Genomic DNA, 25,636 nt, shown 5'->3' with positions numbered 1-25,636 from the left:
AAGAGAGAGAAACGCAATAAAATGCAAGATAGTCGTTGACATTATTTTACGGTAAGTGTAGGTAGGAGAAGATTTATTGTTTTATTTTTTTAAAGATATATGTATATTATGCATATTTTATACACAACAAAAATATATATAAATAAAATTTCATAAAAACTTTCGCCGATTTGTGAAGTAAGCGTTGCAAGTGTTTGATTGCAATCCATTCTGATGAAATTATTTCAGATGCATTTCTAGGTACCCCAGCCTTCGCGAACATAAGAAACAAGTACAAACGATATAATGGATCCACAGGTCATCATCAATTTATTATCAAAATATTATCAAAATCAAATATTCCACCGTACAGTTAGTTATTCTATATAATGACTTTCCAAAATGAGGCGTAATATGGGAAGCGCTCAATAAATTGAATCTAAAACAACTTAAATAGATTTCGTCGTTGAGCCAAAACATATTCGTGTACTAAATTTTATCAGAATATCTCCAAAAATTGCGACCTGTAGGTTAAACTCTAGAAAATAAGAGGGGCAGACAAGATTAAATCAATTCAGAAAGTGACTTCTTCTTCTTCTTCTTCTATGTCTTATACATAACTGCACAAAGTCAATATAGTCTCGTACCAGACGTGGTGTAGGGTATAGAAATTGAAGCGAGTGTATAAACTTTTCACTTGCATTTATGTTAGAATAACAGTTAGGAGAAACTTTCATAATTTGATTAATTTCTCATAAGAGTCAAAAAATCAGAAACAGTATCACAACCAGCATCAATATTAATAGCTTTGCCGTTTCAAACAATTGTACAGATATCAATTTTGTCATTTGGTATATAAAACTTGTGTGTAAATTATATATAATTTAATAACTATGTAAGTGCTTACATATATAATTATATATAATTTATTTTCTAAAAAATATATTAAAAATCAAATCAAAGGTTTTCATAAAAGCAAAAAAAAAAAAACTCTTTTTAAACATTATTTTTATTGCGTTTATAGGTCTAATGTTAGTTTACCGTTCAATCTTATGAATAAGAAAGCAAAATGGAGGCACTCTTTCCACATTTTTCTACACATATTTCCATTAATTCTAACGCCATTATTTTTTGGGAAAACCGAAAGTGTTAATCACTGTGAGCCGCATCGGTTTCAGTGCAAAAATGGCAATTGTGTATTAGGAGCTAGTATATGCAATGGTATAATGGACTGTTCGGATGGCTCGGATGAAGTAGATTGTGGTATTTGAGTTCAAAAAAAAAAAAAAAAAAAAAAAAAAAAAACAAAAATGTAAAACATAACCTCACAAATAATTTTATTTTTTTTTTTTAATAATCATCCCGAATGAAGGTATAAAAAGTTGCAAATCTCCACATTGGTATCAATGTTCTGATGCTCATGGCCTTTGTGTGTCGGCCGAACTATTATGTAATGGCTATGAAAATTGTCCTAAAGGTGAAGATGAATTGAATTGTTCCTCTCACTCGAGCAATGCCAGCACTAGCGAATTTCATATTGGTTATGGGCATTCTATGCAACGCAATTGCACACAATCTGAGTTTACCTGTAAAACAGACAAATCCTGTATTCCGTCAAGCTTTATGTGCGATGGTAAATCGGATTGTTTTGACAATTCCGACGAATCCTTAGGCTGCTTGGAATCTCAAAATCAATGCCAAACATACTTTTGCGATAATAAACATTGCTTAGAAAGCTCAAAATGGATATGCGATGGCGTTGATGATTGTGGAGATGGTAGCGACGAAAGAAATTGCAGTAAAGGTAAAGAAGTTAAAAAACAAAAGTGAAGAATTTCGCCAAACAATGTTAAATTTTGAACTATATTTGAAGCCCAAAGTTGCTTGCCTGAAGCAGGGACATTCCTATGCAGTGACAATGTTACTTGTTTGCCCTTGCAAAAGGCGTGTAATGGTTTAAGCGATTGCCCCGATGGATCAGACGAATCATCACAATGCCTAGCAGCAAAAAATTGCAGCAATTCGTCATGTCCACCAGCTTCTAAATGCCATATGCTACCACAGTACGGTGTTAAGTGCGTATGTCCTCAAGGATTTCGTTACTCTACGTCAGCTCAGTCAGTATGCGTTGATATTAATGAATGCGAAGAGACATTTGGTATATGCAGTCAAAAATGTCGAAATTTTCCGGGAAAATTTGAATGTTTTTGCGATAATGGTTACTTACTACAGGCAGACAAATTTACTTGTAAAGCTCGGATGGAGGAAAAACCTATACTTATTTATACTACACAGGTGGCAGTGATGGGCATAAATTTGCACTCTCGACGTTTATATACAATAGCTACGAATCTTACTAAAGTAATAGGAGTTACTTACGACGGAAAGTACGTGTATTGGACCAATATTCATACTGGAGACGAAAGCATAGTGAAAGCTAACGCGAATGGTTCAGAACAAGTGGTTTTACTTACTTCAGGTTTGGAAGCACCCGAAGATCTAGCAATTGACTGGTTAACTGGTTAGTTTGGAAATTTCAATTATTTTAACATCTTATTAAGAATGCCCTACGACTTTTTCATTTTCTAGGAAATATATACTTTTCCGATAATTTCAAACATCATATAGCTGTCTGCTCGCAAGATGGACATTTTTGCACCGCTTTAGTAACTAAAGAGGTACATCAACCTCGTGCGTTAGCCGTTTGGCCGCAAAAAGGTCAAATGTTCTGGTCGGATTGGGGTTACAGACCCAGTATAATGCGTGCTTCTATGGATGGTAGTAATATCATGCCTTTAGTTAATCAGAGCATTTACTGGCCAAATGGCGTAACCCTCGATATGCATAACGATCGCGTATACTGGGTTGATGCAAAATTTGCCACCATTGACTGTATACGAACAGATGGCACCGATCGCCGTACTATTTTGGAAGATATTCCGAAACATCCATACGGTCTGGCGATCTACGAAGATCGTCTCTATTGGTCAGACTGGATTACTAGGAGTATACATTTATGCAACAAATTCACGGGCAAAGATCATAGGATTTTAGTTAAAGATCGCACTATATATTCTGTTTACATACATCATCCATCCAAACAAGTGAAAACTTCGCATGCCTGTGAACACAATTCGTGTTCACATCTCTGCCTTTTAGCGGAAAATAACAGATCATCTTGTGCTTGCCCAGATGGCATGCAATTAGCCGACGATCGTAAGCTTTGTAAAAAGTATATGAAAAACGATCGTTTCTATATAGGCGTCGGTTCTCATCTCTTAGAAGTAGAGCACACAAAATTTGGAGGTCATAATATAACAGCAACATATAATATTCATTTCTTTATACATCAAATAGCGTATAATACCGTAAATAATACAATTTTTATAGCTGATAATCTGCAGCATGTGATCAGTGAATATGATATGAAAGTACACGCGATGAAAATATGGGTCAAGAAGAATTTGGGAAATGTTACCGATTTAGCATTTGGTAAGCTGAACTTCTATTTAATCGGGGAAGTGTTTATTCTATTACATTTTTATTAAATGTTAGATCATTTTGCTCATAATTTATATTGGTCGGATGCCGAGAGACATGTAATTGAAGTAATATCTTTGCAAACCGGTTACAGAGCTGTTGTTTCTTTTTACGCAGGCCTAGAAGTGCCTATCGGTTTTGTCATCGTACCAGAAAACGGGTAAGTGAGCGTTAGTTAGATTCAAAAAAGACACGCTTTAGCTAAATTTTCTTTTAATTCAGCGTAATGTTCGTAGCTCTTAAGAATCATATCATCGCAAGATCACTGAGTAATCATCGTCAGTCTACGCATGTGTTCGAAAGAGACATAAACGCTGAAGAAATAAAATTTGTAGCCGACATGGCAACACATACGCTTTACTGGGCAGAAAGTAATAGAGGTGAAATTTTTTTTACTAATTATAGGCAGATCGATGTGTTGTCGTTTCGAAAACATTTACATCGCCCATATTCTATAAGTATAGTCGGTAGTGATTTAATCTGGTCCGAACTTGGTTCGAACACTATATACTGGACTCATAAAGGCAATATGGCATACCTGAAACATTTCGACATTAATATTAACGACTTTATGCCTAGTACACGCGCGCTATCTCCTAATATGCTCGTTCTCGGAAGGCAAGCGCCCAGTGTTGTTGATCATCCGTGCCAACATTGGAACGATGGTTGTTCGCATGTGTGCGTAACCTTTACAAAAAGTAAGGGAAGTTGCTTATGTCCTGCCGGCATGGTATTTCTGAACGCTAACAATCGCACCTGCATTGAATCTGTGAATTGCGAATTTCGTTGTACTTCCGGAGAATGTCTAATGGAAACGCAAATATGCGACGGGCGTGCACACTGCCCAGACGGTTCCGACGAAACGCTCTGCAATGAAAAAAAGAAAAACCACACGAAAATATTGTGCACGATGGAAGAGTTCCGCTGTCATACTGGTGAACAATGTATAGAAGCGAAGAAACGTTGCGATCACATTAAACATTGTTACGACGGGTCAGACGAGGAGCATTGCGATAAATTTGGTTAGTTTGCCTTTGCAGTTTTAAATCCGTTATTTTTTCACTTTGAAATTATTTTCGATATTTTAGATAAATCACACTACTGTCATTTCCATCAGCACAAGTGCAATAACGGCCACTGTGTAGATTTTAGCGTTTTATGTGATGGTTTTAACGATTGCGGTGATAATTCTGATGAAATTCGCTGTACACTAACGGGTTCTACGCTTGTTTCAAAGCCTGATTGCAATAAAAATATGTTTCAATGCACCAGCGGCACTTGTATCGGCAAAAGTTGGGAGTGTGACGGTAAAATTGATTGTGCCGATGCCTCCGATGAACACGAAAAATGTGGTAGGCTCGCAAAATCTGTAACAAAATTGTAATAACTTATCGTTATTATTATATGTTTTCATTATTTAAAGCCGTGCGCGACTGTCCCCCTGAAATGCACAAATGTTTTTTGGGTCAATGCATTGATAAGCGTTTAGTTTGCGATGGTAACAGCGATTGCAGTGATGAATCGGACGAAATGAATTGCAAAACTGAAGGAAATGAAGACTCGTGTTTCGATAAATTTGTATGTCCTAGTAATAAAACCATGTGTTTGGAACTTTCGGCCAAATGCAATAACATCGCTGAGTGTCCAAGAGGAGAAGATGAACTAAATTGCGATGACACCTGCAACTTATATGAATTTCAATGTAAATCGAGCCAAAAGTGCATACGAAGAGAATTTGTATGTGATAGTGATCGGGACTGTGAAGATGGTTCGGATGAAGAAAATTGCATTCACGACAAAAGCAACCAATTTTCGCATGAACATATGTGTGGCCCTAACATGTATAATTGTAAAAATGGATTCTGCGTGGATCTAATGCGAGTATGCGATGGTATTCAAGATTGCGAAACGGGAGCGGATGAAGGTCCTTTATGTAATACGGCCTGTCTTTCACTTAAGAATGGTAAGGGATTAGTGTGTGAAAATAAATGCAACCCTACGCCGATTGGTGCGGTATGCTCTTGCTACAAAGGTTACAGGCTGGAAGCTGATCAGCGCTCCTGTACTGATATTAATGAATGTGAAGAAATGGTTCCTTGTGGTCAAATTTGCGAAAATATCAGTGGTTCATATCGCTGTTCTTGTTACCCTGAATTTATGTTGAGCACAGATAAAACCACATGCAAATCGATCGAAAGGGAAAACAGTATTTTATTCGCCACCTATAATGAAGTGCGCAGCAGGACGGAAATGCCAATTACGTTAAAGATCGTCTGGAGTGCAAATGATTCAAAAATTAAAAGTTTTGATGTAAACAGCAGAACCCGTAATGGTTACTTCAGTACAGACTCTGAACATATCCTCTACCAAGTGAATGTAACCAATGGAAAAATTATTATGGGTTTGCTAGTAAACCAGCCCAGTAAGGTAGCTGTAGATTGGATTACAGGTTAGTATGGTATCATATTCTATAATATCACATTGGTCATTATAAGTAATATATGTGGAACTTTTTGATATCGAATAGATAATGTTTATGTGATCAGCGTTTATCAGGTATATGAAATTAAAGTCTGTTCCTTTAAAAGTAAAATGTGCGGAACAGTTGTCAAATCAATGCCGAATCAAATAATTAAAGCTCTTACAGTTGACGCTTATAATAAGAAGCTATTTTTTGCTGTCTTGGAAAGCCAAGGCTCTGGCGAGCATAAGTCACGCATAGCCACAAGCAATTTAGATGGAGCTAAACGGCATTATATACTAACCAAAGAAAATGGCTTTATTACTGCTTTGGCTTGTGATCCTTATAAACGAATCCTATACTTAATAGATCGTCATCAGAGAAGCTTGCAATTTATAAGCTATGCGGTAACAAAACTCTCCAGTAAACCCATTACTATTATGGAGAAAACAACAGCAATTACAAGACCTTCTGGTATGAGTTGGTACGAAAATGAAGCTTTTATTGTTAATTTAGGATCGAAGGAGGCAGTTCGTTGCCAACTATTTGGCGTTCACCACCACTGCAGGACTTTCGATTTAAATGTATTAAATGCTGCGAACATTTTAATAGACGGCATCTCACGACAACCAATGAAACGTAATCCTTGCACTATAGCGGAATGCCGTGGTATGTGCGTTCAATCTGAGCACAATTATGTGTGCATGTGCGATGATTCCATTGTCAGTGAAACAAAAAAATGCGATTCATTTAATCATGTAACGTCCGGGAGCTTATTGGAAGTAGCGCCGACGACAAATGTCGAATCAAATGGTATCGCGGCGTCCATAAGCATTCTTGGAATAATTATTTTATTTATCGGAATAGGATGTTTATACTGCCGATATAGAAATAAGGAATCGAGTAATGTTATAGGTAACCTGCATTTTCACAATCCTTTGAGTGTGTATTTTTCAAATCGTGAGAAATTAAATAACAATTTAACCGAAAAGGTGAATAAGAATTGCTGCGCGACCATATCTGAAACATTGGATAAGAAATGTGAAGATATACACGTTGACTGGCGAAAGCAGACAATCCTTGCCAATCCAATTGCCGGCGAAGACCGACAAATTCAATTGGAAGCCGTTAAGGTATAAAATGAATATTTTTAATTTATGTATTAAGGAGATTTTTAGATAAGTTTTGTGATTACTTAGCCTGTATCCTGTGAAATACGAGACGCAATCGTGTCAAAGCCAACGCTTATACCAAAAATTGTGATCGAAGATATCAATATAGATGAATACGGGGGGGATGAACCAAGTGCCCAACTTATATCCTAAATACGAAAATTCACACTACATTATATTCCCATTATGTTGCAATGTTGTTCTTTGTTTTAATTGTTGTAAAATTATTAAATATAAATTACCATTTATGGTGGTGGCTGGTTCAGTACTTTCTAATTGGATAAATATATGATTTTCAAAATCAGATACACTGAGCAAATCACGAATTTAATTTCAATATTTTTAATTGTTCAATGTGCGCGTTACTTTAGCATGGATTTTAATATATTTACAAATCGCTCGTCGCATTAACTTAATGTTATTGAAAAACGAAACAAAACACTTAACACTAATCTAAATACAAAATAATTAATAAATTCTAGATGCTAGAACTAAGAACGAGATGAAAGGTTTATGATTAAAAATTTATAAATATGCATAAAATAAAATAAAAAATAAAAAATAAAAAATAAAAAACACAAAAAACAGCTTAAACAGATTTAATTAGATGATCCCGACGTTCGAATATTTGCTTTTTATTTGATAACAATTCCATTGAGCTGCTAGTTGTAGTTGTAATTGCAGCTGCATTGCTAGAAGGTAGAGTATCACCTTCACGTTGTTTTGATAGCAGAGAAAGACATTCCCGGAAAGCTAATATAAACTCATCAGCATTCTCTTGACTGAAACACATCGGCGGCTTCAGTTTAATAACATTATCATTGGGGCCATCTGAAGATACCAGAATTTTGTGCATTTCCTTCATACGATTTACTATCCAGTGCGCATATTTCGTGGCAGGATCCCTTGAGTCACGTTGCTTCACCAATTCTATGCCAATGAAGAGACCCACGCCACGCACATCACCTAAAACATCAAATTCATATTTAAGGTCGCGACATTGCTTAAGCAAATAATCGCCGACCAAGCGAGCATTCTCCTGCAAGCATTCTTCATCAATAACTCGCATCACCGCATTAGCAATTGCACATGATACTGGATTGCCGCCATATGTATTAAAATATGATACACCGGTATTATAAAAAGCGTTAGCTATTTCGGTTGTAGTTACTACAGCGCCAACGGGATGACCATTACCCATAGGCTTGGCGACAGTTACAATATCAGGTACTACATCTTGCAATTGAAATCCCCAGTAATGGCTACCCACACGGCCAAAACCCACCTGAACTTCATCCATTATGCACAGACCACCCGCGGAGCGTACAGCTTCAAACACTTTCTTGAAATAGCCGGTAGGTGGTATTATTTGTCCGCCACAACTTTGCAAAGATTCGGCTATGAAAGCAGCGACACCTTTGCTTTGCAATTTTAAACGTTCACACAAATCCCTAATTGGTGTACTGTAAATCTCAGCCATATCTGAACATTGATAATCCTTATCTTTATATAAACCGCCATAGACATCGGGACAAGGTGCCACATGCACGTAATCTGGCTTAGGATCACCGCCAGGTTGATTAAATTTGTACGGTGATATTTCCATAACAGAAGTTAAATGACCATGATAAGCGCTGCAATCAATGAACAAAGAAAAATTGCTTCTAAGTCAAAAATAGAAAAATAAAAGTTTTATTTACTTACTGATCCAAAGTAATCACATCTTGGCGTTTAGTATAATTACGAGCTAAACGCAAAGCTAAATCATTAGCTTCCGAACCAGAATTGACGAAGAAACATACTGATAACGGTGTCGGTAATTTGCTGGTCAACGTTTTGGCGCATTGTACTAACTCATCGTGCAAGAAACGATTATTAGTTGAAATTGTTGCCATTTGTAATGATCCAGCCGTAACCACTTTCGGGTGGCAATGTCCAACTACAAGAAAAATGATAATCGAACGTTGTTAATATGTGTCCGTAACATAACCTTAACGAAGACATAATAATAACAAATTTCCAAATAAAACTGATCTACCAACAGAGAATAAATATTGTAATATTTCTTCCAAAAAATTGTTCGATCATTGAATTTCAAAAATAAAGTTTATGTGTGTATATGTGTACATATATATATATATATATTTAAGTAGATTTAATACAATATACTCTCAGAGCACATATGATAACGTAACACAAATAACTCCAAGAATAATTTTCATATTTTTACTGACATCGGACGATCCTACCGAATAGTTTAGTTAAAAGCTGTGAAAAATGCTAAAATAAAAAATTTTTATATTCACATTCAGTTCGAATCTTTAGTTTATAGAGGGCGAGCTGATGTTCGACAACCTTTTGCACTCTTAAAAAGCTTTCGAATAAATTTATATTGTAATAAGTGCCTTGTGGCGATGAATAAATTTTTTAATTGAAATTATAAAGTAAATGTAAGGTTATCTTTTAATAAGGGTAGTACCTAGTTAAAGATGCCCTTTCCACAGTGAAAATCCAGATGGCGCACAAGAATCTAGAATATGCTAGGATGCTTCCCGTCTTTCAGTCGTAAGCGTATGTTTTATACCCACCCACTATTATTCTGAAAAAGACTTAAAGAAAAAGGAATAGAACTGAATTTTCATACTTTGATTGATGGACGGACAAAAGGATTGCCAAAAACTTATTCGCTTTAGGGGGTTTTTGACGCTTGCTTCTGCGCCTTACAACGAAATAATAATTGCTTTGGCGTGACCAATATTTCCCATTTTTGTGCAAGTATTGGAGCATCAGCCATACAATATGCTCTTAAATTTTCGTACATTTTTCTGCTGTAATTTACAAGTAATGAGCAAAAATTAATTTTGTATTCGAGAGGTGGTCTCGATTTTTACGGCTTACTGTAGGCGTATCGCCCTACACAGAACTTCCAATGTTTCTAACACATTTAAAATCGATAGCTTCTCGTTTGCGATCAGGAGAATATTTACAACATACATTACATAGGCGGTCAGACGGACATGCTTAAATCAAATCGGAATTTACTACTACTGATCACGAATATATGTACTTTGTGGGATCTCTGAAACTGCCTTCTGAGCGGTGCAAATGTTCTGACAAAATTAACATATGTCTTATACTTGGGTGATGGGTACAAAAAAAGAAAGGAAAAACTTAGAAATTCTGTTCTGTTAGGAATGCATGGAATAAAGGCTCAGTTTCATATTACGATTCATTACAATGTTCTCACAAACTTAATATGCCCCGTATGATGGGTGGAGAATACAGCTCAAAAACTTTCCATAACAGATAACAGAAATGTTTTCTCTATTTGTGTATAATTGTCTGTTGCCCTAGGGTACATAACGCATGTTTCTACAGCACGTGTTTAATGAAAATTGTTTGCTTGTTTGTCTTTTTTTCACTGTTGTTAGCTATTGATAACATTGACTCCGACATCAATGTGCATTCATAAATATCTATATATATTATATGCTTTACCCCTACTACTCATGTTCATTCGCTTACGTATATATAGGTAGAACATTGTCAATAAAATCGCGTGCTACAATTGAAAATACTTTGTGCACTCATTAACTATCAGTATGAGAGGGAAGCATGTGAACAACTCATGTCTCGTGTGGAAATGTACTCGTGATAACGTAACCTCAAATATATGTTTACATTCTGTTTATGTAAACATCTGGACATTCATGCACTTCAATGCTTTTCAGGCACCGTATTTATAAAATTCGTATGTATGCGTTAAATATATAATAAGTAAATAAGTATGGATTGGCGCACAATATATTTTAACGCAAAGCACAAAAAAAGAGCAATCGGATTAATGTATTCGAAAGAAACTTTCATAAAATTGGGTTATAAGTGATAATCAAATCTCTAATGGTAGCTGCTTTCATGCTAGTTAGTATTTATGAATTTTTCGAACGTAATATATATATGAGTGTGTACCATGGAATTGCGTAATATTGTTAACATTGCATCCATGAGCGACACATTGCTTGAAAAGCGATATAAACGATGTCGAGCTAACCTCACTATTATAAACATTTCCCCCTCAAAAGAAACCAGAAATTAAATGAAAAACAAAGGAAAAATATTTATTAAAAATGTATCGTTAATAAATTAATTATATAATATAGGGATTATGTGAAATGAATTGATATATAATATTTGGATAATTTGAATAAGATGAAATCATATTTAAAAATATTGTCAAAAATCAACAACAGCCACAGCAACAAGAAGTAAGATCAGCATAAACAATCATTCAAACCATTATGGACTCGGGGATTTATTTCAACAATACTCGAAATTCTCTGTATTTAGAGCTTCGGTTAATAAGCGGCCGAAATCGGCATGAACCATAGTAAAAAGACGAGCAACACGCTCTTGGACAACCTGACTAGCTTTAGATAGATTAGTTGCCAAACTCTGAACGAGACGTTTACGTGCACAATCATCCAATACGAGAACCCAGAAATCAGTAGCTTGACTAAAATTATCCTCGGCAGCAGAAGCGCTATGGCGATAAATATCACCAGAGATTGGGCAACAAGTGCTTAACGTGCGTGCACGTAAACAAGGTTCTGGACCGGAATATGTATTTGGATAGTAATTCGGTGCTCCACCCTGATTATCAGTAACAGTCATTTGCCCGTCGCGTTGAAAATTTTTAACGGGTACACGGAAGGGGCAATTAACCGGTATCTGTAAATAATTAGTACCCAAACGATAGCGTTGAGAATCGCCGTAAGCAAATAATCGACCCTGCAATATTTTATCTGGCGACGCCTCGATACCGGGTACCATATTAGCAGGGCTAAACGCCATCTGTTCGATTTCAGCAAAGTAGTTTGCGGGGTTACGGTCAAGTATAATTTTACCGACAGGTATTAGAGGAGCCTCCGTGTAAGGCCATATTTTGGTAGGATCAAAAGCATCAAAATTAAGATTCTTAGCCTGCTGCTGAGTCAACAATTGTACATACAAAGTCCAGCTAGGATAGTTCCCATTTCTAATCGAATTGAATAAATCACGAGTACAGTAATCCGGATCTCGACAAGCAAGACACAATGCACGTTCATCGTCCAGATTTTGTACGCCCTGATCAGTACGAAAGTGAAATTTCGCAAAGACTCCTTCAGTTTTATCGTTCACCAACTTATAAGCATGCACACTATATCCATTCATATGGCGATAACCATCCGGTATGCCGCGGTCGCCGAAGATCATACACATATAGTGAATTGTTTCGGGGCATTGCGACATAAAATCCCAATACATGTCCGCATCTCGTAGATGAGTTTGTGGATTACGCTTCACTACGTGAACTAGACTGGGAAACAGAAGGGGATCACGAATAGAAAATACCGGACAATTTTGTCCTACTATGTCAAAAATGCCATCTTCGGTATAAAATTTGACAGCAAATCCTTTGGAATCACGAACGGTTTCGTTCGAGCCGCTCTCGCCGCTGAATGTCGAAAAACGTACAGCTATCGGTGTACGCCTCTTTACCTCTGAAAACAAACTAGCAGCACAATACTTAGAGATATCATGGGTTACCTCAAAGTAGCCAAATCCTCCACAACCTTTGGCATATGCCACGCGCTCAGGTATGCGTTCAGTATGAAAAGTTTGCAATTTATTCAAAAAATGTGTATCCTGTAAAAGTATCGGGCCCCTCGGTCCAACAGTCATTGATGCATCTTGAATGCCAACCGGATTACCAGAAGATGTAGTAATCGATTCAGTTTTTTTTAAAGCATTATTTTTAAAATCATGCAATTGATTTGCAGCAGTGTCGCGCATCATTTTGACTTTTAATGGTGTTTTCTTCACGATGTCTTCTCTCAAAATGAATTTTTCAAATATTTTTCGAATAAATTTTTTCGCTCTAAATGACAAAATCAATATTCGGTCTACTTCGATCAACATTTTTATTTAATTGAATCTCAAATTTTCAAAGTAAAAATAATTAAATCGTGTTCGACAGTATATAAGAAAAAAAAATCAAAAAATTTATAAATGAAATAATTCCATGCATATTACTTATGATCATCCGAATTATGCAATTTATATGATTTCAATAAAATCTTCTTCGTTCCATATGCCCTAAAAATTTGCGGAGAGGTTAATCCATACATTATTACAATTTACTAAATCAAATATATTGGAGTACAAGTCTGAAACTTGGCATATGGTATACTATAATAGATACTTTCATCGTAATGCGCATACAAGCACGGCAAATTTAGATGTGTTGAAATCTTCGGGTCCCGACAAGCATAGTATGATGAAAAGTCCTGTCAACCATGCCATGGTGTGCAGGTGTACGTGAAGTTTTTCATTCTAATACGCATTTCAATCGATTGTCGTTGCATGACGGAAAAACCACGTTATTAAAAATGATATCTAGAGAATGGGATGCTAAACGAAAATCCGTTAAAAAGCTGAAGATTTGAAGTTTCGATTCCACGAAGGAATAAGACCATTGTAATCGGTTAAAGCGGACCATTAGGTATACTATACCACTTCGTCTAAATACAGTCATCTATTTCTGTTTCTCGATAACATACTAACAATTTCACATTATTTTTATGTAAAGACTTAGCTGTCATGAAAGCCCTCATATTGGAGGATACTCTAAGCGTGAGCTGTGGGTGGCTAAACGTCAACTTATATTATACATATAAAAACCAATATGCATCATGAAGTGTTGGAATTTCGGCCTTTTGATTTTTTAAAAATTCATTTTCATAGGGATGTTTATATGGTAGAGGGTTGAAAACATTACCTCATCCGATACAAATTTCGGACACCAATTTAGTATACTTATATATTATTAGTCAGCGATTTTTGTCACGAAATTTTGAAAACCGGAATATTTTTTGTTGCATATAACGAATTTTCAAAATAAAATATTATATGGGGAGTGGTCGAGAAAATGGTCCGATCCAAACTATTTTCAATAGAGTTCGTCCTTGGGCAAAAACGTATCAATATACCAAATGTCATCAAAATATCTCATAGAATTGCAACCTTTGAGACTAAGCAAAAAACGACAGAAGGACGGACAAAGCCAAATCGATTCAGAAAGAAGGTGGTGTGGAGCCTGGAGTGGAGTGTGGGCTACCTACCCTACTATAGGGTTTTTTTGCTTTTTTTCAATATGTTTTAGAAACTGCTGGATAATTACGCAACCTAAAAACGGTATTTCTGTTTTCGAACATATTTTTATATCCACCTTCGAAATATATATATACTATATATATATATACTATATATAATAATAATCATACTATGTTCATATAATGACTATAAAAATACATCAAGAGTTCCAAAAATTGTACATCTTCTAAGCTGCGTTGGCCTTTCTCGTTAGACTAAACTCATTATCTGAATCGGAGTAAAGAAAATTGCTTTTCGACCATAGGACATATCCACGACTGGCAATACGTTTCATAATCCATATATATTGGTTTGAAATGATGAATATCAAAAATTTAGCTCAAGACGTTTAATGTACAATTGTACCCTATATCACTTGTAGTACAAGGTGAGTATATTGAGTTGGTGCGGTCGTATATAATACGGAGAAGGGCTTACAATTGACTCACTTTTTATTATACCGATCGATTCCAATATTGGTTTTTAATTTCCTATTAAAGGCATGTCAACGCATGATTAAAAAAATTGTTAAAATTTTAAATCGCGTCTTCATCTAAAACTGTGTTTCTCGCTTTTCATATTCAAAATGCTTCCTGTCTGCAACACATTAAATCTATAAAAAGATTTTTTGAAGCACACACCCATGTTGAAAATAAATATGATTAAAATTGTATTAACTGTCGCGATCTGTCCCTTTAATATTATAATACATTTTCTATATACATATTTTGATGTATATATGTACATAGGTAACGCAAATAAAAACATTATAGTTTAACTAGATCGACACTTAAATAAGCCTATACCGCTAAATCACTTTGTCAAATACAATTCTATATTTCCATAAAGAGGCATATTTTTCGTGGAAGCATTTAAGTGGTGGGAAAGGGGCCTCTCAGGGTACGGCGTAATATGACGAGCGGCCACAATTTAACTCCAATCCAATGCATTCCCAATAGCTTTCGTGCTTGGGCCAGAGATTTGCGACATGTAAGTTGAACACCGCCAGACAGCAGGACAGACCGCCAAGTTTAAATTGACTCAAATAAATGATTCATTGAAATCATTTGATATAATGAAACATGAGTCTATTTTAAGTGCTTTTAAATTGTACACATACATCCGCACAAACTTAATATATCCTCCATCACAAGTGGTACAACGTATAAGCAGCAACAAAACTTTTTACAATTCCTATGTCGTGATTAGAATTTATTACGAAGATTTACTGATTTTAACGCTATCAGTCGCTTAATGTAAATAAACATCAACATATGGAAATTTTAAAAACAAATAAACAACAATCACGTGTAGTTCACGAGATGCAATCACTTATTACTAGATTTTATATGCGTGTGATAATTGCTTGAACAAAAAAAAAAGCAAAACTTTGCATTGAATAGCCGCTGAATTCTGTAAGCCAAACGGATTATGTACCAGTTGGCACTAAAACAAAATCTCATTATTATTCACGATTGTATGTATTTGAACAAAGGACTACAAACATCTTATCGGCGCATTACCATAAAATAAATCTCTACAAGTTTTTGTTGTTTTTTTTTTTTTTTTTTTTTTTTTTTTTTTTTTTTCATTTAATTAATTAAAGTAAACTATCACTTGAATTTCCCCAAGAAAAAAAAAAAAAAAAAACAAGTTAATTAGAGAATGTATTTTTTTCGTCTTACCCTATTATTGCGTTATATATAATTTATTTATATTTTTTTTTTTTTTTGTGTTTCTATATTATGTCTTAATAAAATTAAAAAGTCACTTTAAACTGATGATCCGTTTAATTGATTTTTTTTAATAGTAATGTTTTTCACTCGCAATTTAGAAGACGCGTGCCTAAAATAAAGATTCAAGTTTTTTTTTTTTTTTTGGAAAATTCTATTCAACCCAACCCACCTGATATTAGATTGTAATATCAAAATTTTCATAGTTTAAATTTTCAATAATCGTCCATCACATTTTGGGCAGTTTTCGTCAATTACATAATGATTGGTTTTTAGATCATCGCTCGTTCGAGGAGACAAATGCAATACAGCAAAAAACGTCGATAGTTGTCGTTGCAACAAAATTATTGTTAACTGTCTATATGGCAATAGGTCAATCGGATTTGATATCATTCGAAACTTTAGTTTCACTTTTAACATTTTAACAACTTCGAGTTTCACATTTTTCAAGAATATTTTAAACAATCTCTTCACACAGACCTATGTAACATTATAAATGAAATTGTGCTGCTTGTATTGTATGCTTAAAAATAAGTCTCAAATATGTTTTCCTATCTGATATTATATCAGTTGTTATTAAACAAAATACTATACCCTATTATTTGTTTATATGCTTAGCAACATATGTAATACTACACTTCACTGCGTTACATTCACAATAAAAAAAATATAAAAAAATTGAAATTAAATTAATCTGATTTTTAGTAAAAATACCTTTGAATTATGAGTAAATGTTTACTAAGATTGTCTACGACTTTTTAAGAAATTATATTTATTTAACATACATTTACTGTTAGTGTTAACAACGGTAGAATTTAATTACATGTTTACCTTACTATTGAAACGATTTAGGTAACCTCTCGATTCCCTCACTATGCATTGTTCAACAATTCGTTGCTGTCACCTACTTTGAATATTTATCAGTTACTTTGATAAGTCACTAATAGCCATTTAGGCAAATGATAGGTGATAATGTCTACAGTATGTTGTGTAAATGAAAATAAATCAAAATTTGCAATTTTTCACGATATTTTTCCAGTCATTTAATTAGGGTAATCAAGATATTCTTGTGGAGAATCGATTCTAAGCCGGAAGATAGATAAAATGGATCATTGTTAGCGCAAATTTGAAATTCGTTTATGATATTTATCAGCTAAAATTAATTTATGTATTTGTTTTTAATAACCAGAGCCGAATGCCATTGCATATCAGTAAAATTAAAATAATAAAAAAAAAAAAAAAAAAATGCGTATAAATATTTTATTTTTTTATTTATTTTTTAATTGTATCTGGTTGTAAGCGAGTCAAGCATTCACAAAAAAAAAAATAAATAAATAAATATCTTCAATGATTTTCAATCAATTTTCTGATTATATTGCGACTCTAAGACAATGTTTTCCTTAGTAAATGTTTCGTAAAAGGAGCACAAAAAAACAAATTTTAAATTTAAAATGAATATAATTTGCTTTCCTCCTTGATAGCATTTTCAATATGAAATAGTTTAGCTTAAATGTAAAATTTAATTTTATAATTTCAAACTCACCATGCGCTACATTATTAATGCAATCCAAATAACGTGTACCTTGTTCATCATACATGTATTGACCTTGACCGCGTACAATTTTTAAAGGATCCGAACGATAAAACAATTGACAAGCTTGTCTAAATTATAGGTAATAAAATAAAATAAAATTAAATAAAATTTATTAATAATTAATAAAATTAATAATAATATATGTATCTAACGATAACGAATAAATTTAAATTTAATGTAACTTACTTGGGTACTAACTAACTTCATTCATTAAGACGAATTAAAAATATGGTAATTAATTTCTTTTACGCGATATTATTTTTAGTTTTCACACTCATTACACTATTGTGTAATCTCAGTGTAAAAAAAGAGCTTATTTTTAATTTCATTGCTCGAATAATATAATCAGTTATTAAGAAATCAGGTCTATAGAATCATTAGTTCGTTTTATACGCAAAGTCAATCTACACGTATTCCATACACCAATATATATATATATATATATATGTATTTTTTTTTTCCAAATAAGCTAAAGCTCTTAAGTACTAAACTATTAAAGACCTCGGCATATATGTATGTATATTTTTTGTGAAGTTACAAATTAGGTAACCAATTTCGTACATGATCGTCACATCAATCCCCCAATAGAAAAACTTTTAATTCCTTGCAAGCGCAATTACTTGGGCATATACATAAAACAAAATAACGAAAAATTATTAATTTATTAAAATCCTGTGAACGAATTTGCGAAGCAATTGCGATGATAAATGATCGCGTTGCACTTGAAATAGTTATCTGCCACAAGGTTGGATTTATTGAAAATAAGTTTTTCAATTTTTTTTGTTTTCTTATGTTTTTTCAGCTTTTAAATATAAAAAGGTGGTGTTCCTAGGCGCAAACTGCGACAAGTCTAAATGAAATAAATTTACCGATAGTTTATTTTATTTTAATTTTTGAGGAATTTCAGAAACCCATTGCCTAATAGAGATGTGGACGCACTTGACTAAAATGATTCTAATCGAAAGTAATAATGGTTAAGAAGAAAAATGTTGACACAAAATATATCAATAACTATCTACTAATTAAATCAAATGAAGAATCAAATTTTTTTTTCCAATATTATTTAATGTAGTCACATATCAAAAATAAATAAATAAATAAACAAACATGTATACAAAACTAGGATAAATTAATGAATCAAGAGAATGTTTCACGTTTCCTGGAGTATAAACATCCCACGATAATGTTATTTAAAGTAATAAGATTTGTTATCATTATCATTATTATTTGTTTTAAAACCAACTTATTACATAACAATATATATAACATAAATGTATTTAAAAAATAAAAATAAAGAAATTTCAAGCAAGAAACGCATCTTAGCAAAATCGCACGCTCTTTTATCTTATTATTAGGCATTAAAACAATTCCTTTTAATCGTATGCATTATTATTAAAGATTGAAATGTTTATACGGTACGCGCAGATACAAACAGCAACGAGCCAATGAACTTAAATTGTAGAACAACCACCACCATCACCAGCAGAAAAAAAGCACTAACTAACACGTGAGGCACTAAAAACTAAACTATACTACGTAAACAAATATACTTATGAACATATATACACATGACCTTGACAAAGAAAATAAGAAAGGTCAAAAGAAAAGAGAAATGCATTGAAAAGGACGTCATCATGTGTAGCAATAAAAGTTCTAAAGATTAATATATATTTTTTTTTATTACTTTTGTTTTTATTTTTTTCTAAATAGTTTTTTTTTTTTTTTTAATTTTTACATATACATATATATATTAAAGCAAACTTAATAAAATAATTGTTTTATTATATATTGTTTATCAATTAAAAAAAAAAAAAAAAAAAAAAACTAATAAAATAATTCACATAAAAATTAAAATATTTTTTTTACAAATTTTGAACTTACCCGATATATTTATTCCTCAGTTTAATTGTTTCGGTTTTACACAATTTCTCATTAACCACCGATTCAAGTTGTTCGCGTTGAAAAGGCATTTTTAATATTTTAACTCAATAGTTTCTCTCAAAAAAAAAAAAAAAAAAAACAAAAAAAGGATTCTTTTATTTTTCTTTAACAAGAATATTTATTACTTGTATGAACGAGATACTATGACTACCGATAATCCTAAGCAACTAAATTCTAAACCCACCGCGAACAAGCAACAAAGAGTACTAAGATTTACTTTCCTATTTTAGTTACGACGAGCGTTTAGAAAGATTAGAAAGACGTTTGTCAAATGACAGAATACATCACCAAGCAGTAGACTTTTATAATCGGTACGATTGCAATAACAAAATAATTGAACAAATATTATTGCTCTCGTAGGCTAACTTAGCGCAGCTTAAGTATTAAATATATACACTTATGTTATGTTATTATATGAGGTGTATTAGTAAATTAGCGCTTTACTCATTTTCCTCTGTCTCCTAGAATACATGCTTCGTTTTGTTTTGTCTAAATAATTTAATATTTCCTCTTGCCTAGCCATCTCTCCTCATTCTCATTTATTCTCGCAACAATATTTATACAGTAATGTGAAAAATATTACGCACTGACTTTCTTTTTACCTCATAGACCATTATATGCCTACGATAGACGCGTATGACAACAGGTATGCGCGCAGGTAAACTAGTAATAATTTCGCCGTAACATTTTCATATGCGCACAGAAGGAAACCCTATAGGCAGGCATGGCCGACCTTTAAATACCACACATCGATTCTTGCATAAGATTTCATTATTTATTTTCGCGCCTTAAAATACAAGAAAATTATACCTTATCATTAAGTCTTAATTTTCGTTCGTTAAAAGCCTTACAAAAAAAGTTATGTCAAATCATGTTATTAGATTAAAAATTTAATGCTGTTGCCATTGAAAGAGAGTTTATGTACGAATTGGTTCAAAAATTGATCGAACGCCGATCGATTTTTACCGATTTTCATCGGGAGACAGTAAAAAGTTGACATTTTTGTTTTGCGATGTAAGAAATGCTTTACGATAAAATTTGATAAGGGTAGCAATCCTAAAAATGGTTCCACGCAATTCATCTTTAAAGGTATACCGAATTTTATCACAATATCCCGGAAATTGCGATTTGCAGAACACACATTTAGATATACTTAGTTCTGATTATATTATTAAAATAAAAACTATATCCTGCTCAAGTCCTTTTGAATGCACGAATGAATATACACATGCATACGCACAAGCTATTTAGGGTATAATTAACTAATTACCGACTATAAATTGATAGAGATGTCACCTCTCTTACACCCTGCTTAAGGAGTGAATAAAATTCTTTAAATACCTGTGAATCGTGAATAAAGGAAAATTTTCATCAACTCTCTACCTATCTTTCAGTTCAAACGGTTATGACGTTGAAATTTTCATTAGAATATCCAAGCGTAAATATATTTTCTCTCCTGCTAAATGAAATAAGAAAGAAGCCATACTCAGCTAGGGCCGAAGTTTTTTAATAGTCACGAGCAGCCTTTATAGCTTGTAAATAAAAATTCATACGTGATATATATTTCAAATATGTAATATAATAATATTATAGGTTGGCAACACCGCAAAGTTAAATGTGCAGACTAAAAATCTTATAGTTTTTCGTAATATACACGATATTTTATATTTGCTGTTTCAGTAAATGTGGGCGTGTTGTGAGTCTCTCAAGTTTTTATGTGTTTTTGAATTTGGCGCAGAGATTTTATTAAAGCGATCTATCTATCAAAATCTCTAGAAGTTTATGTACGTAGGCGCCAGGAAAAAGAGGGAAAATTACAAATTTCTCGAAAAGCCTTCTATAAAATTTGACGACCCACGAATCGCCTGTGACCGTACGATCTTTTGCCATTTATCGGGCAGCTTAGAGATACCCTCGTTGTAGAAACTTTTTTTTACTTCTGCAAATCGCTGACCCGCTAAATTTGACCTCATCGATCTTAACAAGTGGTAATCTAATGGAGACAGATCTGAAGAATAGGCCGCAAAACGGCATCAGTCCCTAGCCCAGGTTGACGAACACTTCCTGCGTTGCTTTTTATGGAGACAGACAAATGTACAAGGAATTTTCGTTGTTTACAAGACCAAAATTTATTACCCAAAATCACGCATACCACTATCTAACTAATTCATAGCTACCTGTATTTTTACTCGACGCCAACTTAATCATCTTCGAAAACTTTACCTGCTTTGCTTTTTCTCAATGCAATCCATGTAAAATCAGAAAAACACATATTGTAGGCAATGACTTTCGTGCACACAGCAAACGTAAAACCATTTATACCTGATATTTCGGGGGAATTGAATGCAACAGGTACATTTTATGAAATGAAAAATTTCAATGTAAAGAATTTCTTTGTAGGGCTATTAATTATATAAAAATATATGAATCAATAATGATTGCAATGTTTTTTTGAAACTTGGTTTCAAAATTCTTTTTAACAGAATGAATTCTGCTAAGAAAGCTTACGTCATATATCACGCAGTCTCCAGTGTTGCATCCTACATGTCACTTTCACGTGAAATGCAAGATTTTAAGTTACCCAATTAGCTTGACCGAATCAACCGTTAATAGCTTCCTTGAATTGGCTCACTAGGTATATTGAACATCTTATTAAAAGACTGGCTTAGAGGCGAGCGTAATTTATACCGATAATTATAGCGAGACCTTGATCAATATTAACCATCAATTATTGTATTATAGAAATTAATGCACTCCAGCACTCTCCCATACCTTAGATAACTGTCAGCTTTGTCACCCTACCTTCACTGTTAAAAGTGCTTGTAATTCCCATTATAACATATTACATTTGCGATAATTTCGATGAGCTATCTGCATGCGTCTACGTTAGACTTATTCATGATTTATTTTCGTCTTGTTATTTATTTTTATACCTTACGCCACTTGTGGTATTAAGATATATGTAGTTTTTGCGCGGGTATATACAATGCCCAGAAGGATTTGAGGTAAACCCTACACCGATTCAGAATCAATATCTGTGCGTGTCTGTCCGTGTGTCCCTCTTGTTTTCTTGTATTCCCGCCTAGCGAACGGCGATTTTAAGATATTTTAATGAAATTTGATACACTGAAATGTTTCGGCCCACGCACAAACGCTGTTGAAAATAATTTGGGTTCACTTTGGACCACTTTTTCGATCAATTCCCATATAACGTTTTATTTTGAAAAATCGATATATGAATCACTGTAGGGTGGTGTAGGTTATTCAGTAGTGGGCCGTGGCCCTATATACTGTTTTTCCTTGTTTTCCTTGTTCTATATAAATTTTTTTATCCCGCAAACTTTCATTATAGTATATTCCTACATGTACCTTTATACTCCCCTAGAGTAAATAGAGTAAAACAATTCCTTTCAAGTGGTTTTTTGGTTTTTTTTTTTTTTTTATTAAGGATTTTCCTTATTGAATTTTTCCTTTGTTGTTGTTTTTTTTGTTTTTTTTTCTTTTTTTTTTGTTTTCTTAATACTTTTCAAAATCTATTCAGTTTCAGATTTTCTTATATATAAATTAATTATATTTTGGTATATATAAATTATGTATATGACAAATTCTTTTTTAAAATTAATTATGTCACACCTTTTGATTTTCTTTTAGTTCGCTTTTTTTTTATTTTTCATTTTCAATGTTTTTTATATATAGTTTTCATTCCAATGATGACAAAGAATAACGTAAATCCCTTCACTAGAAATTAACATATTTTCTCTCTTCGGTATGAATTCAGAAATAAAAGTAATTTAAACAAAAAAAAAAAAAAAAAGGAAAAGATAAATAAATAAAATAAACAATATTTAACTTAGGATCCAGGAGAACTCGGAATACGATTCTAGATCAGTGAATTGTAAATCGGAAATTTTTTTCTTCTGAACTACAGGCATAATGGCGCAATAGCAAGATCAGTTAGGTGATCAGAATTTCTTTTCGTAAGAAATATGTTGACGTTTTGCGTTTAATAGGTACGCACTCTATCTCTTCTATCGATTTGCTTTTCAACAGATAAGTCATCGCCTTTTCAACTTTGGAAAATATATGTAACGCATAGCATTCTGATTGAAAGATGCTGCAAAGCATATAAACGTTTATGTACTTGCCCGTTTTTCTTTGTTTTTTTTTTTCTTTTTTGCTGAGAGGGGTCACTAAATTCTCTCAAATTTTTTCATATCATTGCAAGTGAATTTTCAAAGCCCGTGCAGGCTTAGTCAGGCTTTTTGACAAAAAATCGATGATTTCGATTTTTTTAAATATTGAAAATTGGGTAATTATTGGGCATCAAAGGGTTCAGATTACAACTGCCAAAACGTCCTATATAAGTAAATAAGTAAGTAAGTAAGTAAGGGAAAGGATGTAATGCGATTTTTAGTTTTGTAAATTCTTTAACTTTCAAAGATTAATTAATAAATACTATTGAAAATGGGATATTTGTTAACGATGATTATACCATATATTTATAACCGAAATATAGTCTTTTTACAAAGAACACGCGATGTAATCTAAAAAGGAAACTTGATCGTGTTATGGAAATGGAAATAATTAAAGGTTTTTTTTTTTCAAAATTTAGTAAATATGTGAAAGTGAAAGAATTAGCACACAAAGAGAACAAATTTGTCTGAGATCTTTAACGGACCGTAACAAATATAACAAATTCTTATTGCAATTTGCAATCGCTGCATCGAACAAATTTGAAATAGAATGATCAAGACAATATGTATAACATGTATGTATGTATGTATGTATGTATGTATATATGTATGTATGTGTTTATATTTAAAGGTTTACCAGCGGAATGTTATCGATATTAGTTTAATCCCTGTAAAGTAATAATAATTTTAAATCTATAAAGAATCTTATATTTAAAAGCTTTCCTTGATCAATCAAAAGTCATGACAATGACACAAATTCATTTTAGGTAAAAAAAGAATAATTTGTCATATGCATGTATATATACATATATACATACATACATATATATATATATATATATATATATATATTTATATATATATATATATGTATATATCTATATATACACAATAATTTATTTATATATATTTTATTTGTATATTCATATAATATTTATAATATAAATATGTATAAGTGATACACACATAAATATATATAAGTAAATATATCTTATGTTATTTAATGTGTATGTGAATAATAATATTAAAATCATTATAAATTAACCAAAGAGGATACAATTTAAAATTATATTATATGTATATAATTATATTATATATATATATATATACATATATACTATGTATTTATATATACGTTATATGCATATATATACATATTATATATGTATAATATAACAAGTCAAAAACGCTATATTCGCCTTTAGACGAATCCTGGATACCCATCATCTGAAATACTTTTTCATCAATTAATTGTGACAATATTAAATGATCAACTGAGAGTATATTCACGCTACATTTTTAGATGAACACTGACCAGCGTAACAGTTTTAAGCTTATCATGCCTTTTCTTACTTGGACCTTTCAGCTATAAAAGATTCAATGATATGGACACTTGTTCGCAATCATCGAAAAATTTCATTTGAATCCAACCTGCATTTGGATTTCTGGATGGTATGAAATTTTTATCTTTATCTCGATGATTAAAAATATACAAAATTTAAGTTTGAATTTTGATTATATTTAATTAAACGCCATCGCTATAGGATGAAATAAACAGGTTCCGCCTGCTTAATGTAAATCGTGGATATACGGTTCAATAATGCATGTAAGTTATTCACATTTTTTATCAAAAGCATCTTTCGAACCCGCTATCTCCTCTCTCAAGAAGTCGTAAAAGTGCAGGGGGAAAAAAGTCTTGCTATTAATATTGTCGGTAACAACATGATTTTATCGATTGCGTGCCATTCTCAGGAACTTATTATCATGATCAATTTTACCGGATAAATTGGAAGAGTCGAGTGTATCCGACATAAGTTGCGATACAAGAGAAA

The 25,636-nt window shown here is 32.8% G+C and overlaps 3 protein-coding genes across 3 annotated transcripts; 1 reads left to right on the top strand and 2 right to left on the bottom strand.

The window, feature by feature from the left end:
* The first annotated feature begins 304 nt into the window (after nt 1-304).
* On the top strand, nt 305-7,322 carry LOC119644644 (putative vitellogenin receptor). The gene is made up of 11 exons (XM_038044285.1): nt 305-874; nt 1,004-1,242; nt 1,352-1,783; nt 1,853-2,500; nt 2,569-3,471; nt 3,535-3,679; nt 3,742-4,541; nt 4,608-4,871; nt 4,943-5,968; nt 6,047-7,113; nt 7,180-7,322. Coding segments are annotated over exons 1-11 (5,652 nt in total). The 5' UTR covers nt 305-872; the 3' UTR covers nt 7,306-7,322.
* A 136-nt stretch (nt 7,323-7,458) lies between these two features.
* On the bottom strand, nt 7,459-19,806 carry LOC119644653 (alanine--glyoxylate aminotransferase 2-like). The gene is made up of 4 exons (XM_038044314.1): nt 19,552-19,806; nt 17,620-17,738; nt 8,857-9,091; nt 7,459-8,786 (listed from the first exon to the last, which is right to left on the bottom strand). Exons 1-4 carry the CDS (start codon nt 19,638-19,640, stop codon nt 7,742-7,744), a joined length of 1,488 nt encoding a protein of 495 aa, XP_037900242.1. The 5' UTR covers nt 19,641-19,806; the 3' UTR covers nt 7,459-7,741.
* LOC119644649 (catalase-like) lies at nt 11,330-13,085 on the bottom strand. Its single transcript, XM_038044301.1, has one exon. The coding sequence runs from the start codon at nt 12,985-12,987 to the stop codon at nt 11,470-11,472; it is 1,518 nt and encodes a 505-aa protein (XP_037900229.1). The 5' UTR covers nt 12,988-13,085; the 3' UTR covers nt 11,330-11,469.
* Nucleotides 19,807-25,636: the final 5,830 nt, after the last annotated feature.

The sequence above is a fragment of the Glossina fuscipes genome, unplaced genomic scaffold (genome assembly GCF_014805625.2).
Source record: "Glossina fuscipes isolate IAEA_lab_2018 unplaced genomic scaffold, Yale_Gfus_2 0, whole genome shotgun sequence".
NCBI classification, from domain to species: Eukaryota; Metazoa; Arthropoda; class Insecta; order Diptera; family Glossinidae; genus Glossina; species Glossina fuscipes.
The sequence above is the reverse complement of the archived record's forward strand: the minus strand, read 5'-3'. Positions and strand labels throughout refer to the sequence as shown.